General features: G+C 36.3%; 1 protein-coding gene across 1 annotated transcript in view; it reads right to left on the reverse strand.

Annotated features, from left to right (window-relative positions):
- Positions 1-19,245, reverse strand: part of SOX5 (SRY-box transcription factor 5) — a 981,725-nt gene that overhangs the window by 192,030 nt on the left and 770,450 nt on the right. The window contains 2 exon segments of the mRNA XM_047740105.1: positions 11,141-11,156; positions 16,583-16,632. Coding sequence (XP_047596061.1) covers positions 11,141-11,156; positions 16,583-16,632 — 66 coding nt within the window.

Consider the following 19,245-nt stretch of genomic DNA (forward strand, 5'->3'; position numbering starts at 1 on the left):
CTGTGCTTTCTCCTAAATCCTGTTAAGATGATCTGTTGTCTAGGTCTGAGTCTGTGTCAGGAGCCTGGGAATAACTGGGGAGAAAACAACTGGATAAGAGTACAAAAAGACAAAGATATGGGGTAGCAGAAGACCTGTTAAAGAGAAGGCAGTTTAAAATAATGATGTGTTGATGGAAGTATTTGTAGACCTCAAGATTGTGCTTGTAATGCATTTAAGAGCAGTAGCGTTTTTTAATCACAAAAGAGACTTCACTCAGTGCCTCCAGGGATAAAGACTTTAGAGAAAGATCTTGCTTTCCTGTTGTCTTACATGAATGAAGCATTTGGTAAAAGATGAAACAGGAAAAGAGTGTTTTAAAACAATAGGGCACTGCAAGATAAAGATTTCAATAAATGGTAGAATAGGAGAATATCAAATACCCTAAACGGGGAGGCTGGGGAATGTGCATCATTTTAGAGTGGAAGGAAAAAAAATCAATTGCATGATGGGAAAATATTTTCCTTTGCCAGAATCTTCACCTCCTATTGTTTAAAACATCTAGAAATTAAGAGGTTCCTTAAAATATTTTAGTTTTACTTTGAAAGGTCCTCAGCTATTTATCAAGAACACTTCTCTTGGAAGAGCAGATCAGACATTATTTTCACGCTAGAACATCATTTTTGTTTTTCCTTATTTAGTTTAGACTCTAATGATATGACATTATAAATTTTTATCTAAAATGGATCAAGCAGGGATACTAGCTCATTGTAAAAATAATCATTAAAAACAGGCACTATTTTAAACCAATGAAATATATGTTTAAAAAGTTTTGTATATATGCCTTCTGAAATGATATACTGATAATTTTAGTGAATCCAATGTGATTAACATTTCCTAATTGTTCTATCCTAAGTGATGTGTCATTTACAATTTCTATGGAAACATTCAAATATTGTTCCAAATTTCTATAGCAAAAGATTTAATATTTGTTTCAAATTCCAGATAAAGTAACAAACTCAATTTGATGAGCTCTGCAGAATTACTGCTCATATTGTTTTCAGGAGTGCTTATGATCTTGATTTATTTGATATGATTAACCAGGGCTAAGAGACTAGGGTCTACATCTAATTACTTATGGGAATTTGGCATAGCTTTTATTATTTCCGGACCATATCTTCTTCTACCAAAGAAGAAAAAGTTGGACCAAGTTAGCTCTAAAGTCTGTTTTTTATATTAATTATTTTATTGATCACAGAGTTCTAATTCAATACTATTTAAAGTGTCAGTCTGTGATGAGGTCAGGAGCTTACACAAGGTTGTAATCCACCAAACCGTTTCTTTCGTCAAGAAAGTATTGCAGTGAAAAAGCATGTCAGCTGAATTAAAGTGGGTTTAGCAAGCTCCTTATCTTATTAAAGACTTCAGCAGTTCAAAAACTGGTCTGAGGGCCCAACTGTCCTAACACTCTTTTTCCTGCTCACTCAAATGATTATCTTCAAGCATACCCAAAAGTTTTTACAATGATGCAAACATCAGTAGTCTTCAGTCTAACAGCAATTAAGAAGAGTGAAATAATTTGCAGGTTTCATAAATATACCCCTTAACCACACAGTTGGTTGTTCCTTTAATAATTAAGAGACTTACATTAAGAGACTTGTGACTCCCAAGACACAAGCTTAAGCCAAAGAACCTTGATTTAACCACAGCTATGGTTCTTGTGACTGTATCTAAAACTGACCCTAACCAAAACAAAACAAACAAACAAAAACCCAAGTGTCTTTATAAGTTTCCAAACCGAAACAAGTTATTTAAATAGACAACATGGCATTCACAGGAGACGTAAAATCATTGGGCATGTTTCTCCTATTAAGATCCAGAGAGTACAGAAGGACAAGTAACTAGTGTGAATAGACAGATAAAATATTTAAAATATGAATGTCCTAGAAAATTTAGAGCAGGATATACATGCACTGAATATACAAGCCTAATAACGGAGTACCAAAAAAATCTGTCATTTTCAGAAGTTTCTATTTGTGGAAATTACAGCCCAGTGAATCTATATATTCTTTCATTAACATGGTCTCAAAATTTAAGAGAAGAAACATACCCCTATCTTATTTTATTATATAATTATGCTCTTTAAGTCAGAAATAACAGAATATTTTAAACATATGTTTTAAGTATTAAATATTTACCCAAGAAAAGAAGAGGAGGAACGAAAATTGGGATTCTTTCTCAGGGTAAAAATTACTATCTATATAAAGTGGATGACATTTTCATTGTTCAGGTGCTTCTAAGCATCCATTTGGTCAAAGGCAGCTGCTCATATAAATAACGGTGGAGCTCTTTAGTTACGCATTTTTAAAAATTTGGATATTTCACATGGAGGGCAAATTTTATCAGAACATGTCTAAATTATTTATCCATTGATTAGTTTTGCAAATATTGACCCCTAACTACAACGTTCTCTCTTTCCCCCTTTTGCAGCTATTTGCTTGCTGAATATTTTGTCTCTCTTCATACACATATACCACATTTCTATATACATTACTTCATTTTAAATGTCTTGTAGTGCTTCTGAGTCTGACTGATGTAAGATGTTATTTTGAACATGCCAAAGCATCTAAACGGCCCCGGTCTTTTCTTTTCAGCCTGCATTCCTTGATAAGTGGCAGAGCTTCCCACTTATCAGTCACTCAAAGTGACTGTAGCTGTCAGTTGTGTACAAAGCGAAATCAGTTTGGAAGCGGAGACACCAGCATTTTTCTTCTCAGCTTGAAGCAAACACGTTTTGACTGCTAGTCATTCAATTTTAAAGCATCTTCAATTAGGGGCGGATGAAGATATAAAGAAAACACATCCTAGACACCTCCACCAGGCAACAGAAAAATTTTATTGTTATCTCTTGATTTACCTCATGGCAGCCCCATCTCTCCTCTTCTCCTGGCTGCATGACACGGCTGCTCATGACAACACACCCTCTATCATGGAAAGACTGCAATAATATATTACACTAATGCTCTGTGAAACCTCTGCTGGAGCCTGTTTGTGGTTTCTTTCGTTCTCTGCGCCACTTGCCTCACCCCACAAAAATTCAAATAATTTATTTTTAAAATTAAAACAAAATGATCTTTTAGATTCACTTGGCTTAGGAGTGGACAACTTTTTATTCAATGAAAACAAGAAATCCAGTTGCCTAATGAGAATAAAGAGGAGGAGACTTAGCTAGAGAAGAAACTCCGGGAGAAAGAAAATAAAATTAGAAGGGTAAAGGAAATGACTAGTGGCTCTATCAGATGGTCAAGCAGCAGGTGTAAACACAGATATTGGCAAAGTAGTGAAAGGAATACAGAGGTAGACAGGGAGTAAAAACATGTATTCATAATGAGATGGTGGTTGTGGTAGAAGAAAAAAATTACATATTTTGGCAATGAACAGACAAATGAAGGGAAGCAATGGTTCAAAAAGACAAACAGAAACCTGAGTACACATATGCATATATATACACACTCACAGTTTATACACCTATGGTAATATAAACCTCTACTGTAATACGTGTATGATATCAAAATTAGCTCATTACTTTACCTCTTTTAGTAAACATATGTGCATGCTATGAAAGTTCATTAGTTCACCTCTTCTCATTTCCTATTTAGGTATAACAAGATTGTTGATATCAGATAATTCTTTTTATAGATACTTACAGAATTCCCCCATTTATAAAAGAGCACTCTCTTACCTGGCTTATTATGGAAAGCAAAACTGAATTACTTTTTTAAAAAACCCTGCCACATTTTGCCAGTTTAATAGGTTTAACTCAGTTTGATAAGATCATTTACTTTTATTTTCTTGGGATTATCTGAATTAAATCACTCATTTCTACTCTAATAAGGAGAGAGAGAAAGAAGGTACCTTTTAAGTTTACATAGTACTCAACTGTCAGGATCTCAAATTCTTTCTCTCTCTCTCTCTCTCACACACACACACACACACACACACACACACACACGCACACACTCCTCAGTTCCACTGTCTATAAAATGGAGATAATGTCATAACCTATCTGAATTCTTGTGATAATTATATGAAATGACCTCTGCAAAGTGCCAGGTACTTAATGAGCAATGGCCTGCCCCTTCTCACCAGTATAATACAAAGTACAAAATGATTTTGCAGACTATATGTAGCACTAGGAATTGTTGGTTATTTTTGACGGTTATAAACATCTATTCCAACCCCTTGAGAAAATCATCATCCTACCTATTAATACATATACTACAGAGTGAGTAATGTGCCCACATTTATTCATTCATCTATTCAATAATATTTTAAAGTTCTTATTATATGCCAAGAACTATTACATGTACTTTGGGTATAGGAGTGAGCAAGACAGATCAAATCTTGGACTCCACAGAACTTATTGCCAGGTGTGTATTGTGGTAGCAGTATGGTGCACAGCATATAGGTACATATAAGGGAGTGATAAGGGCTCTGAAGAAAAGTAAGCAGGACAAGTGATCAGAGATGACTAGGGGATACAGGATTATCAGATTGGGTTGTCTGAGATGCCCTGTCCCCGCACCCAAGGAGGACCTAAATGAAATGAGGGTCTGAGTTATGGATCACCTAAAGAAAGCATTCCAGGCCATGAGAAAGACAAATAAAAAATGTACTGATGCTAGAGCATTTTTGGCATATTCCCTGAAACCAGGAAGGACAGGTTTCTAGGGCAGAAGGAATGAGACAGACAGTTCGAGAGGTTGGCATTCAAGTACAGCCCAATAGACTAACATAAGGAGAGTGAATTTATTTTAAATGACACGATTTTGAGCATGGTTACAGCATAATTAAATTTAAAAGATCACACTAGAAGCTATGTGAAATGTCTACTTACAGGGATAACAGAGGAAGTTGGATTACCAGTGTGATGAGGTGGCTGCTATTGGAGCCTCGGTGAGAAATGATGGTGAGTAATGGTAAGAGAAGTTGGTCAGTTGATAGATTGAGGATAAAAACCAATGCTGATGGATTAATTGTGAGGTATCAAAGAATGAAAGGATTTAAGGATAGTTCCTAGGTTTTGGTGACAGCAACTAGGCATATGGTCTCATACTCATAGTTGGATAAACTGGGAAATAATGAGTTTTGGAAACATAATTAAAGGTTCTGCTTTCAAAATGTGAAATTCGGGTGCTTACTAGTTATGTATTTAAATAGGCTGAGTAGGCAGTTGGATATTTGACTCTGAGGTTTAAGAGATCAAGGATGAAAAGATACATTTTCAACTATTATCTTTAAAATAGTACTTAAAAAGATTAGATGACCTCACTTAAGTAGTAAGTCAGATGACAGAGAATTACAGCTAGTTAGCTTTTGAAGGATGCGGAAGAAGCCACAAAAAGAAACTGAAGATGGAGAATAGAGAGCTTTTTGTTTTTGTTTTTGTTTTTTTGCCTTTTTTTTTCCCCTAAAGCAGATTGTGGTCTTTTGGAGGCCAACTGAAGAGTGTTACACGAAAGTGGGAGTAATCAACTTTATCAAATGCTGCCTTGTGACTGAGAATTTACCACTTCTAGAATACTCATTGCAGAAGAAGCCTTTCTAGTTTTTGTTTGCTTCTCCTTCAAGGGAAAACTAGCTTCATAAAGGTATCTTCAGTGTTCTATTTGCATTCCTTTCTTATTTTATTTGACTGTTAGTCTTTTTTTTTTTTTTTTCTAAAGAAAAACAAAGTGCCCCCCACACAAATAAAGTAAAAAGTCAGGTTCTTTTTGTCAATAAGTTACATAAAAACTTATCAGCTTTTCGAAATAAGTCAATTAGAGAAAGTCAATTATATGATTTCACTCATATGTGGAATGTAAGAAACAAAACAGAGGATAATAGGGGAAGGGAAGGGGAAATAAAATAAGACGAAATCAGAGAGGAGACAAACCATAAGAGACTTTTTTTTTTCAATACTTTTTTTCTTTTTAAAGATTTTATTTATTTATTTGACAGACAGAGATCACAAGTAGGCAGAGAGGCAGGCAGAGAGAGAGGAGGAAGCAGGCTACCCGCTGAGCAGAGAGCCCAATGCGGGGCTCGATCCCAGGACCCTGGGATCATGAACTGAGCTGAAGGCAGAGGCTTTAACCCGCTGAGCCACCCAGACACCCCCATAAGAGACTCTTAATAATAGGAAACAAAGTGAAGGTTGCTGAAGGGGAGGTAGGTGGGGGGATGGGGTAGCTGGGTGATGGACATTAAGGAGGGCACTTGATGTAATGAGCACTGGGTATTACACACAACTAATGAATCACCGAACTCTAATACTTAAACTAATGACACACTATATGTTAATTAACTGAATTTAAACAAAATAAAATTTAAAAAAACTTAACAGCTTTTGAGTAGAAATTAGTCCTCCAACTAGACAACTGAACCAAATTTGCCATGTTCTAGGAGTGCCTGGAATGTAAGTCTTGACTCATGATGTAACTACTCTACACAGAATAATTAATTTTATGTTAAAACTCTGTTAATTTCATTGGCATCTAATTTTTTTTCCTATTTGTCAACTCTATTAAAAAACAGGAGATAGAAATTCTTTCTAAAGGCTTTGTGAGCAACGCCCTGCTACAGCAATTATTTTGCCACATTAATAAATGTGTAGGGACGCCTGGGTGGCTCAGTTGGTTAAGCAGCTGCCTTCGGCTCAGGTCATGATCCCAGCGTCCTGGGATCAAGTCCCACATCGGGCTCCTTGCTCAGCAGGGAGCCTGCTTCTCCCTCTGCCTCTGCCTGCCACTCTGTCTGCCTGTGCTCGCTCTCTCTCTGACAAATAAATAAATAAAATCTTTGGGGCGCCTGGGTGGCTCAGTGGGTTAAAGCCTCTGCCTTCGGCTCAGGTCATGGTCCCAGGGTCCTGGGATCCAGCCCCACATCGGGCTCTCTGCTCAGCAGGGGGCCTGCTTCCTCCTCTCTCTCTCTGCCTGCCTCTCTGCCTACTTGTGATCTCTATCTGTCAAATAAATAAATAAAATCTTTAAAAAAAAAATAAATGTGTAAACTAAGGTAAAGTAAAATAGATTCATTTTAGGCAACATTTTGACTTCTGGCCTATATTTCCATCTGTTGTTGTTAACTTGCTTTGTTTAGTTTTGTTTCCCACTATTTGGTAATTACATTCCCAGGGTTTTATCTAAGCCCTGATGGGCCCTGTTTTGTTAACTGATAAGATATGGAGTACAGAGCAGTAAGAAACAGTGTTCAACTTTTTCCATAGGTAATGTTGTTTGGGAAAAGGTTGTAAAGTCATGGGAAAGACTGTTGTCAGTCTGCTTTCTGGGCCAGTCTCAGTGATTCCATAATGGCCATACTGGATCAAATGAACCCAGACTTCACTTCAGAAATCATACTGCGAAGATCAGAGTAAGAAGCACACATAAATGGCACAGAAATAAGATAGAAAAAGGAAAACAATAAGGAGGCTTATTTGAGATTCCACATAAAAGATGAGGAAAAAACATCTCCTTCCATGAAATGCATTGTTTGTTTTTAGTGAAAAGCCCAAGTCAGGATGAATGCAATGAATTCCAGAACCAGATTACAGCTTCCAAATGCTATTGTTAAAATTACTTCAGCATAGTCATCAAATACAGTGACTTAAACTAGGGTCTCAGTAATGATATTAAAGAGTTTAAAATATCAGGGTCAGAGTTTAAAATTCTACATAAATATAAACTCTTATTATTTGATTAATCTATCAAAAAGAGAAAAAGGATGGTGATATTCCCCATATCTGTGTTCCTTGGAAACACCAAGGAAACTAGAAAATATACATTTACAAGTCTTAGAACTGTGAAGTTTGGTTTAGGAGCCTCAAGCTGTTCCTTTCTGCCCAAACTCATTGTCTTTTACAAGGACTCCTTCATTCCCACATACTGGTTACTGTGTCTTAAATATGGAAAAATAAATTAAAGAATAATAAATAAATATTTTAGAGAGAAAGTAAGAGACAGAGGGAGGGAGGGAGGGAGAGAGGGAAAGAAGGAAGGACGGAAGGAAAGAACGATTTTTTAAAATGATGTCCTGACTTCTACCTCAGGGTGACAGACTGATTGTGAGCATTATTGCATTCTTTCCTGAGATACTGTTAAAATTATAAAACGGACAAATTTAAAATCCTGTATCACATAAAGCAGTAAAGAATAAGAGATTTACATAGGCAAGAAATTTGACTAGAGTTTTGGAAGATGGAAATTGTTGAATGTTAACTCAAAGCATGTGAAACAAACTAGAGTTCACATGAAAGGAGTTAAGCACAAATGGGGATTAAGTCACCCTCAGAACCACCAGAAAGTCTTGGGACTTGACAGTCCAGGTACAAGAGAGAATAGGAGTGAGACCTGGTTTGCAAACAGTTGCATTAGTTGAAAGTGGTTCCATCAGTTCACCCCTATCTCAGCTACGTCACACTCCTCAACAGAAATTGAAGAGTCTGGGAAAACTTAAGATAGTTCGCATGAACACTGGAATTCCAGAACAAAGACTTCTGTATCCATACATGTAATACACGGCCCCGCTTCTTGTTCTCACTAAAGCAGTGCTCCCTGTTGATAAACATCATTCATAGTCACAGCTCCCAATCTAGTTTTTCTTATATTGCTTTTAAAGATTTTTTTTTTAAGATTTTTTTTTTTTTTAATTTGACAGAGAGAGAGATCACAAGTAGACGGAGAGGCAGGCAGAGAGAGAGAGAGAGAGGGAAGCAGGCTTCTCGCTGAGCAGAGAGCCCGATGCGGGACTTGATCCCAGGACCCTGAGATCATGACCTGAGCCGAAGGCAGCGGCTTAACCCACTGAGCCACCCAGGCGCCCCCTTATATTGCTTTTAAATCTGATTGGGTAACTAATGAATTTTTAAAATTTGAGCGGAACTCTAAGCTGAAAGAGAAACATCAAGATAAGCAAGCAGGTGAAAAATGGAGGAAAAGAAGATTTAAGAAAATGAGAATTTAACTTTTTAAAAACACCCTCAAGTTTCAATTCAATGAGAAGTGACAAGAACAGGATTAAACAAGAATTGGATAACTTGAAAACAGAATTATCAGGGAGCAAGAGGAAGTTTATGGAAATTAAAAAGGTTATTTCTTGAATGAAGATTGAATTAAACAGTTCAGAAGATAAATTTCAGGCAATCTCCTAGGAACAAGAATCAAGAGAGAGAGGCAAAAATATGAACAATAAGAAACATATTTATTAGTTCAGAAAAATAAAATATCTGTATTGCAGGAGATGCAGAAAGAACTAGAAAATAAGGAGATAAAATGGAAGGAAAAAAAAACAAGAGAATTTTTCAGAGCAAAAAATCCACAACTCTTAAGACTGAAAGATTTGTGGAATTTACAAAATAATAAATGAAAAAATATCTGTATACATTCTAGTGAATGTCACAGTAACTAGAAGATACTAAAAAATTTCAGAAAGGAAGAATATTGGTCACCACCACCAACAAAAGTCAGATCAATATCATATTTCTTGTCGATGTTAGAAGATGATGAATCAATGGATTTGAATATAAGGAAAATGATTTCGAGCTTAGAATTTCATTGGCAGTCAAACAATCAAGTAGAGAGCTTAAATAGAATATTATTACATATACATATATTTAGAACGTTTTTATCCCAGACACTTTATATCCTGCAACCCACACTGCTCCTTTTCTTTCAGGAAGTTTCTTGATGTGGTTCTAGAACAAAATAAGGAGATAAACCAAGGAGGACAATATAGGAAACAGGGATTCCAACTCTGGAGAATTATAAATGGACATCCCAGAATGTTGGCTGGACCAACTGATCTAAATGAAAGCAGGGCAGATGGCTAGGAAGCAGGTATCAAGAAAAGAGGTGTTCTGGAGATTTGATTTATTCTTGAGAATTTATGAAGTTATAAGGCAAATCACATGAGTAACAAGAGCGGGGGAAAAAAAAGAAAAGAAAAGGCAATCAGAAAGCACAAAACCACACAAAAAGGAAATAAGGAATATCTCTTTAAACTCTCCAAAAAACAAAACATGGATTTGTATTTTAATGTAAGCACTTTTTTTTTTTAAATTTTCAACTTTCAAGATTAACCATTAGGTAAGCACAACAGATATGTGTGTATACATGCATACACAAACACATGTATTATTATGTATTTCCAGCAGACATACAGGTAACAGAATTTGGCAACTGAGGATAGAGAACAAGGGAATCCATCGTCATCCGACAAGGCAAGTGTGAAGAGCACTATTTATAATTGACTGAAAAAGAAAAAGGTGTAAGTAAACTATTTAAAGCTTAGAAGAACCTACCGGAAGAATTTAAATGACTTATGTAACTACACTGTAAGGTGAGGGAGGGAAATAAAGAGAGGGTGCCAGGATGTAGATAGAACAATTCAGCCAATCTTCATTTCTAAGTTAATGATATTTAAAGATGAAGAGTCAGAAATGGCATTGTTATTTTATTCTTATATACAGAAATAAATACTAAGAAGGTATTAAAAATGAAATTCAAAGATTTTAAAGTGGCTCCTTCTGAGTAAAAGGACTGGGCACAGTACACAGAGGAGCACCTAGAGGATTTAGCTCTGGAGAGACGCTTTCCCTACTCTCTTGTACACTAGCCATGTGACATGTGTTATATCAGTAAAAATTAAACTACATATGCATATTAATTAACCTGTACCTTTTCCTCTGGAGACAGGCTTATCTAGACAGTGAAATATTATGAATGACTAAAATTCCATCATTAGGTAATTGCCAGGAGATGTACAAAAATGCTTAAAGGATTTTAAAGTGGCTCTCTCTGAATAAAAAGAGAGCTGCAGGTAGCACCCCCGATCTACTAGGGGAGGTAACCTATCTTCTCAAATGGATCTTCTACTTCCATAAAGTACAAGAAAGAGCAGGAAGTCACCCTACAAGCTACTTCTTTGTATCTCCGTATTTTCTCCTCCAGTACTCTATCTGAAAGCCTGGAACTGTATCCTGTCCAGTTGTCGTACATTTTATCGCCTACAGCAAAACATTAGTCAGAGCTCAAGGAGTTAATGCATTTCCTTCTCGGGTTGAAATGCTACCTTAATTGCATGGTGTTTATTCTTGGCATTTCCAGTCTCCTAAAGAGACAAGGTTACTTTGCAATCTCTTTGTCCTCATGTATATGTGTGGAGTCTTGTTGAGGGGGGTAAAATGCTTCCAACTTACCACACTCAGAGAAAGAAATCATAAATCAGCAGGTCAGTCAGGTACTATTATTTCACCTTTCACGTTATTATGTTTTCAATACAATATTTCAATGGATTTTGTTCTGCATAATAATTTATCAAGAATTACCAAAACTCTTAATGAGCTCAGAGAACTTCGGCTCCAATAAAATGAAACCTTTATCACAAATTGGTTGAGCCCATGACTGCAACTTAATCATTCAATTGTATATAAGTCAAGTTGTATTTTTATTTTGTAGGATAAGTTCCTCGGGAAAGAAAACTCATTTTAAAACTTCGGGCCATTAAACCTTAAATGGTAGAATGTCGGTGAAATAAAATGAACTGGGCCAAGACTTGAGAAACTTGGAAGCCAGCCATTGTTCTACAAGTAACAACTTCTGTGACATTGGGAAAATCTTCTAACCTTACTTGGTTTCAGTTTACAAATGTCAAAATGAGAGATAGGTCTAAATAAAGGCTTTCTAAAAATCCCTGTAGTTCTAAAATCATATGAATTGTTGGAACACTGAACTTACAGTTTTCAGTGACTACTGCCATGTGATTATATTCCTTTTTTCCTAGAAATTCTCCTCTTGCTGGCAATACTCATTAAATTGCTCATCATCAGACATACAGAAGGAGCAAGATTTTCTCTCCTAATGACCTAGACAAAAATTTTCAGCATTGTGTGCTCACTACATGTCAGGTATGATTCCATTTAATCCTCAAACTAACCCAGTGTCAGTTATTAAAATCCCATTTAATGGTTGAGAATAATGAAACCAGAGGGATTAAGCAATTTTCCTAAGATCACACAGCAGATGAGGCGTGAACATGCAGAGAACTGAATTCAGGTATGTCTAATTCCAGAGAACCTGCTCTCTACCTTTATTTTTAATCATTCAACACAATTAAAACTGTATTTCATACAGTTAAAATTGGTCCTATACCACCTGAAGAGTCAAGTTCTTCCCTATATTCCATGGAATGTACACTAGCCAGTTAAGAATACAAAAGAACAGTGATGTGTCCTTTGCTGTACCCTTAGCTCCAGACAGAACCAGTGACCCAAAGCTACTACTAGTCTTGCAAATATATACCTTATGAGTTGGAAACAATGACAGGGGATTGTTAAATACCAAATCTTTGCCACCAAGAGAACACAACGAACAACAAACAATTGTTAAAGTTTGTCAGAAGGGAGAATGCAACAGATTTATGGAGTCTCTTAAGAAAATTCAAACACTGAACTTTCCATATGGGAATCATGACAAATACACATTTTAAAAGAAGTAAAACATCTTTAAAAATTTCCCTAAAAATATCTGAAGTGGATTTCATACTAGAGCATGTTATTGGACTGATCCTATCAGATGCTAATAAGAACCTGAAATTCCAATAAGTATTACTGAAAAAGGGTAAAAAAAATTTTTTAAACTAGGACATGCTTCCCCCACTCACTTCCATAGCTATAGAAACCCTGTCCCATACAAAGCTTCAAGATAAAAGGGAACTTGAGGTCTCCAGGGACATTCAGTTTGTTACCATAATGGAAGCTGAGTAGAGGTCACTCATTCATTTACTTTAAGGTTTTGGTAACAGTGAATGAGGTCAAGATGAACCATTGGTTTAGGATCATTATTGGAAACATAAACCACCTAACAATCCCCATTAGAAACAGGTTGATTTAATGTAAAAAGGAGATTAGTCAAAAAATAAAATTGCTAAAGATGGGCACTGTAGCATAAGCAAAAGATTAAAAGAACAAAAAAGGTTATCTTTTAAAAAACCTAAAGGTATTTTCCTCTGAAATATTTATAAACTTCACCTCACATTTAATGTACATTAAGAGTTAGCTAGGTACAGTAAGCAAGAATGCAAAAATATTCTCTTTTTAAAGGACATTAAAGAAAAATATTAAAGGAAAACACTGTTGAATGGGAGAAAAAGAAGGCAAAACTTCTTACTGTTGTTAAAATTGAGAGTCTTATAAAGAAACTGACAAGTTCTTGGGGGAAGATGAGATATTTTCTGGTATATGACATGATTTTATTTGTAAAATTAAATGATTTCTGATTTACAAAGAAGAAGAAAAACTTGTTATTTCTTCTTTTATTCCTAATGAGTTACGTGAACCAATGTAGAAGAAGACTATAACTCTACATAAAGTCATTACAAAGAAGTAATGTAGATTCAGTTTCAATCCAATTAGAATCATGCATTAGAGTTAAGTTTGCTTTTTAAAGAGAGAAAAGCAGTTTGTAAAGAATTGATCTTGGAGTGATTGAATAAAATTGGTGAATTTGCTAATTCTTATGGCATTTTCTCTTTGAATATATAACTATAGAGTAAAAACCTACTACCATTTTATTCATCTGTAGTTGAAAGAAGATAGAAATAAAGGCCAAGAGAAATTTTAAGTAACTTGGGTCATTAGAATATGTAAATGTTTATGTATACACATACAGGCACAAGCCTGTTCATACACTTTTAAATCGAATGACGTATACTTCAAATGTAGTAAAGATGTCTAAATTAACCTCTCCTTTAAAGAGATCTCAGTAAAAGAATGAGGGAAATGTTGGGGAATATCATCCTCCTGTCATTTAATAACCCAGCCATCAAGTGTGAAAAATCTTCCTGCTCTCTTACCTTGTCAATCTAATCCATCTAGCAGATCTGTCTACCATTTCCCACATTTGGGCCAAGTGTGTATTTATAATTGAAACCAAAAGCTTAAAGTCAGCCTTAATTGTGGGTCTAGTAACACTGCAGTCCACTATTCTACCAATAAAGAAAATGGAATGCATTGTTTTCTAAAGCTCAAAAAGACAATGGTATAAAATGTAAGAAAATGCAATCAGGATAAACAATATAAGTTTGTATGTTTATTTTCTACAAGGTCTTTAAGCTTCATATTTAAGTAAGATAAAGGACGTAAATCAAATTCAAAATATACTAGGTAGGTAATTCCAGATACCAACTGAATTTATTTTATTGTAAATCCTCATGTAAGCATTGATTTTGTGTGCATTGACAAAAATAAGTTTTATAATACTGTTTGTTATAAATTTGATTTGCCTTCTACCATGGCAGATTTGATTTTTACCCTTCTTCCTTTTCAGGTGCTACCACAGGAAAGGAGGAAGTGGAAAGAAGAAAAGGAGAGAAAACATTCTCAAAAAGTAATGTGGCAAGGATTTCCATGAGCAAAAAAAAAATGGACCTGTTCCACATTTTTAATCTTCTATTTCTATACATGTCCCTATAGTGGTCCTTCCCATAACTGTTTGAACAATCTCTCAATGGACTAATTTAAATATATTGTGACTTTTGTAACTATTAAGTACTTGTAAGACTGCCCCAAATTAACAATTTATAAAGTATATTTTAGAAGAATTCTTTTAGTTAATGAATATACTAGAAGCTGTGTAAATGAATTCTTTACAGATTGCCAGTCTTGTTCAGTACTTAATTTTTGCTTGAAATACTTCCTACTTCTCAGATTAAATATATATATTAATTATATATATAACTGCATATATATATGTGTGTATATATATATAACTTTTATTATCTTTGATTTTCAATCATTAAAAACATTTTAAATATAGATAAACTGGTACCATCAATTAAGACTTTATTCAAATTCAGCATACTTAGACTGAACATGAAATTCAACAAACAGTTTTGTACTTTTTTTTTTAAAGATTTTTTATTTATTTATTTGACAGAGAGAGATCACAAGTAGACGGAGAGGCAGGCAGAGAGAGAGAGAGAGAGAGAGAGAGGGAAGCAGGCTTCTTGCTGAGCAGAGAGCCCGATGTGGGACTCGATCCCAGGACCCTGAGATCATAACCTGAGCCAAAGGCAGCGGCTTAACCCACTGAGCCACCCAGGCGCCCCTAGTTTTTGTACTTTTTTAAAGTAGGTTCCATGCCAAGCATAGAGGTCAGCACTGGGCTCAAACCCACAATGGTGAGATCAAGACCTGAGCCTAAATCAAGAGTCCAATACTCAACTGATTGAGCCACCCAGGTACCCACCAATGAACATTAAACTGAATTAAACCATTAAACTGAATAACCACATTAGGATTTGATGCTTATAATTATAGTGAAGGAAGGCAAAGAATCCTGGTTGGATCATCTCACTGATGTTTCTTTGTCTCCCCGAAGCTATGTATGACTAGCTCACTAAAATGTCAGGTGGACCAAGAATGATTGGATTATATAATTCACGGTAAAGAAATTAAGTAACCCTGACCCAATTAGGTAAAATGGGATAAACTTTGCTGGCAATGAAGTGTAAACATGATTAAATACACAAATGAAATAATGTAGACATGTTTGCTTCTGTCATTCATGATATTTACACTTAAAAAATACACTGGATTCCCAAGATAGAATTTCAAAAGAAGGACAAATTTTTCCTCTCAAACATCTGCTCTGAGAAGATAATTTTACGTAGGGTGGATTCATAGCTCTATGAATTAGATTCCTTCTCTTGCTGGTAATGGCAAGTATGTATTGAGCACCTGCTGTGTGCCTTGATACCCCATCCATGATTTCATTAAGTCCTCATAAATACTCTTATGAAATAGGTACTTTCGGAAAGGGAATTTTCAGAAGGGAAAAAATTTTGTCAAAATTCATGCAAGTGGTGAGGACAGGACAACCCTGACAATCTACTTTTTCCTTTTATTACCATATAGCTGCTTTCTTCCATCTTCACTGATGTTCCCCAGCATCACATATTTCCATTTAAGCAAAAGAGGCAGGTTATAGAGCCCTGACTCTTGGTCTCTCCAGGCAACATGAAGGGTGAAGTTCTACTTGAACACCAAATCATTACCTTCCCTAACCTCAACCCTTCTCACTTGTGGCTCTTGAACATAGAGTTAAACATTCTCTCTGCTACTATTCTCTAACAAAACTTGCTGTGCCTTTTTGCTTTGGTTCCCCTGTACATCCCTCACTGAGATCACTCACAGTCACATTTTAAACATTAAGAATAAAGAAAATGAGACCTTTCTAACATTTCCCGGCAATAATTTCCTTTTGGTAGAGGATGAAAATGACTGTCAGCTTGCTCAGACCGAAGCTTCCTGACAGTAGGGCCCATGCCAGTCACCATTTGTAAGATTCTCATGGCAGAGGAGGTAACATGACAGAAATTAAGTAAATCCAAAGTAATTTTTACTTTGGAGGTTATTCCAGTTAGGTCATCTAAAAATTAGAAACAGAATATAGATAGATAGATGATGATAGATATATAGATAGATGATAGATGGAAAATAGATTTTTTTCTAATTGGAAATATGCATGAAATGATGATTTCTGACCTGGATCTGTTGCTGAGCAAATTGATTTTGTGTTGTTGCTGAAGAAGCTGCTGCTGTTGTCTTGCAATCTGTGGAGAAATTGCACATGAAAAATTTAAAAGTATATTGTAGTCCCAGGGGGAAATTACCAATGTTCTCTTGCTCCAAGTTTGATTTGACACTGATTAAGATGATGAAATAGATGTGCCTGTGCCCCTACAGTACCAGCAATTCATCTGTAAGTAGGATCAAAACAAGATATTTAGTTTTCGGAACAGTTCTTTTGGTCTAAAACAATCGAGCCTAAGACACTCCAACAGTGATCCAATCCAATATGAAACACTAGTGTGTCGGAAATCCCTCTTCCTTTCTGGCAATACGTTAAGAAGGTAAGGCTTTTGGCATTTTTAGCTCTTTTCTATAAAAGAAACTATTGCCTCAACTTGGGGATGTTGTGACCTGGGAGTTCAGGGTGGTGTGGAGTATTACATTGTGGAGAGGCTGTATTCCTCAGGGAGGTTTCAGTATTTGTTTGTTTTGTTTTTTCTTCGTAAATACTGCCCTCATTTCTGCCTTCCACAAACTTCTGAACAGCCAACTCCTCAGTGCATTCCATATGGTTTCTGCTCCCATTCTCCACTAAAATGATTCATAATAAAAGTCACCCGTGTCATTTTTAAACTTTTTTTTAAGGCTTATTTACTTATTTGGTGGGAGAGAGTGGGGAGACAGGGCAGAGGGAGAGGGAAGGAGAGAATCCAAACACACTCCATGCTGAGCATGCAGCTGGACGCAGGGCTTGATCTCATGACCCTGAGATCATGACCTGAGCTGAAATCAAGAGTCAGAGGCTTACCTGACCGAGCTACCCAGGCACCCCTAATTTTTAAAATTCTAACATGTTTTCTAGATTTCACCTTTTGTCCTTTCATCCAAATTCAACATTCAAGTTCTCTCCCTTGATCGTGAACTTTCTTCCTTGGCTTCCATGACAGTACATTTTGCTGGGTTTGCTCCACCCTCCATCTGCTCCTTCTCAGTTACCTTCAACTGCTCTGTCTAGCCATTCAATGTCGTAGTTGTATCCCTAACTCCTGAATGAATGCCAAGTACTTATGAATTTGTTTCTCTAGCCTCTGCCTTTGCTTTCAGCTTCAGACCCATTTTTCTAATGACATTCTCAAAGGAACTTCATATTCAACAAGTTCAAAACTAACTCAATTAGGGTTATATTCATGCTTTCTTTTTATCTTAGGGACAGGGTTTTTAAAAATCCATTTTTCAGGGCACCTGGGTGTCTCAGAGGGTTAAAGCCTCTGCCTTCAGCTCAGGTCATGATCCCAGGCTCCTGGGATCGAGCACCCCCCCCTCCCCCGCCCTGCATAGGGGGGCTCTCTGCTCAGCAGGGAGCCTGCTTCCTCCTCTCTCTCTGCCTGCCTCTCTGCCTACTTGTGATCTCTGTTTGTCAAATAAATAAATAAAATCTTTTTTAAAAATTTTAAAACTATATACATTTTTTTCCCTAAAGAAAAACAGAAAGAAGATGGTAGGAAAAGGAATATCACTCTTTTCCTTAAATGTGGCCCTTTCCTCCCACATATCAATATTTCAGCTGATACTTAAATGTTTTTATCAGCACCTTAAGTATTTATCAAGAAAATGACCACTTCATATCCCTACGTACTTCCTCCTGTTCCAAGCCACTGTTCACGTCTTGATGGGTTATTTTAATAGTCTCCTATTTTTCTTTCTGCTTTCTGCCTTTGCTCCTATAACCTATAATATACCAGTATCTAGAAAGATCCTTTGAAAATATAATTTGTGTCATTCTATTCATCTTTTCAAAACCTTCTGTCTCACTCAAAGCAGAAGCTGGTGTCCATACGATGCCTAAAAGACCCTGTATGATTTGGCCTCCTGCTATCTCTCTGGTTTCACCTTCTCCTGTTCCTCCCTTTGTTTCTCCACTCTTGCTACTCTCCTCTCTTGTCTCTTGAAGACACTAAGGATGCTCTTATCTCCCAGGATGTACCTGCCTCTGGGTCTTCGCACTTCCTTCCCCCTCCATCTGGAACATTCTATTCCTAGATAACTGACTGCTCACTCCCTCCCCTCCTGCAAGTCTCTATTCAGATGTCACCCTGTCATTGAGGTCCTCCCTGAACACCTGTTTTAAAAGAGCTATTTCTCTACCTGGCACCATCATCCCCAATTCTCTCCTTTATTTATATCCCGTATCAACATCTACTATATATATATTACTATATATAGTGCTTGCCTGTTTTACTACCTTTTCCTACTTAGAATTCAATACATTGGGGATTTTTGTCTGTTATTTTTTGCCCTATCCCAGTAACTAGAATACAACCTGGCATCAAACTGGTGCTCAATAGATACTTATTGAACGAAAAAAATGTAGAATGGAGCTCAGAGTCCAGTGGAAAGGCTGGTCAATGCACAAGTTCATTAACATCTCTAAGGGCTGTAATGGGAATATTAGAGTCCACAGAGTAGGGACACCCTACAATAAGTAGGGAGTTTTAGGAGGAGGGTCAGAAGAGCAGTTCCAGGAGAAGATATACCTAACCTGAATCTTTTTTTTTTTAATTTAAATTTCTATTTTTTTAAACATATAATATATTTTTATCCCCAGGGGTACAGGTCTGTGAATCGCCAGGTTTACACATTTCACAGCACTCCAC

Source organism: Lutra lutra, chromosome 8, assembly GCF_902655055.1.
Source record: "Lutra lutra chromosome 8, mLutLut1.2, whole genome shotgun sequence".
In the NCBI taxonomy this organism is placed as follows: Eukaryota; Metazoa; Chordata; class Mammalia; order Carnivora; family Mustelidae; genus Lutra; species Lutra lutra.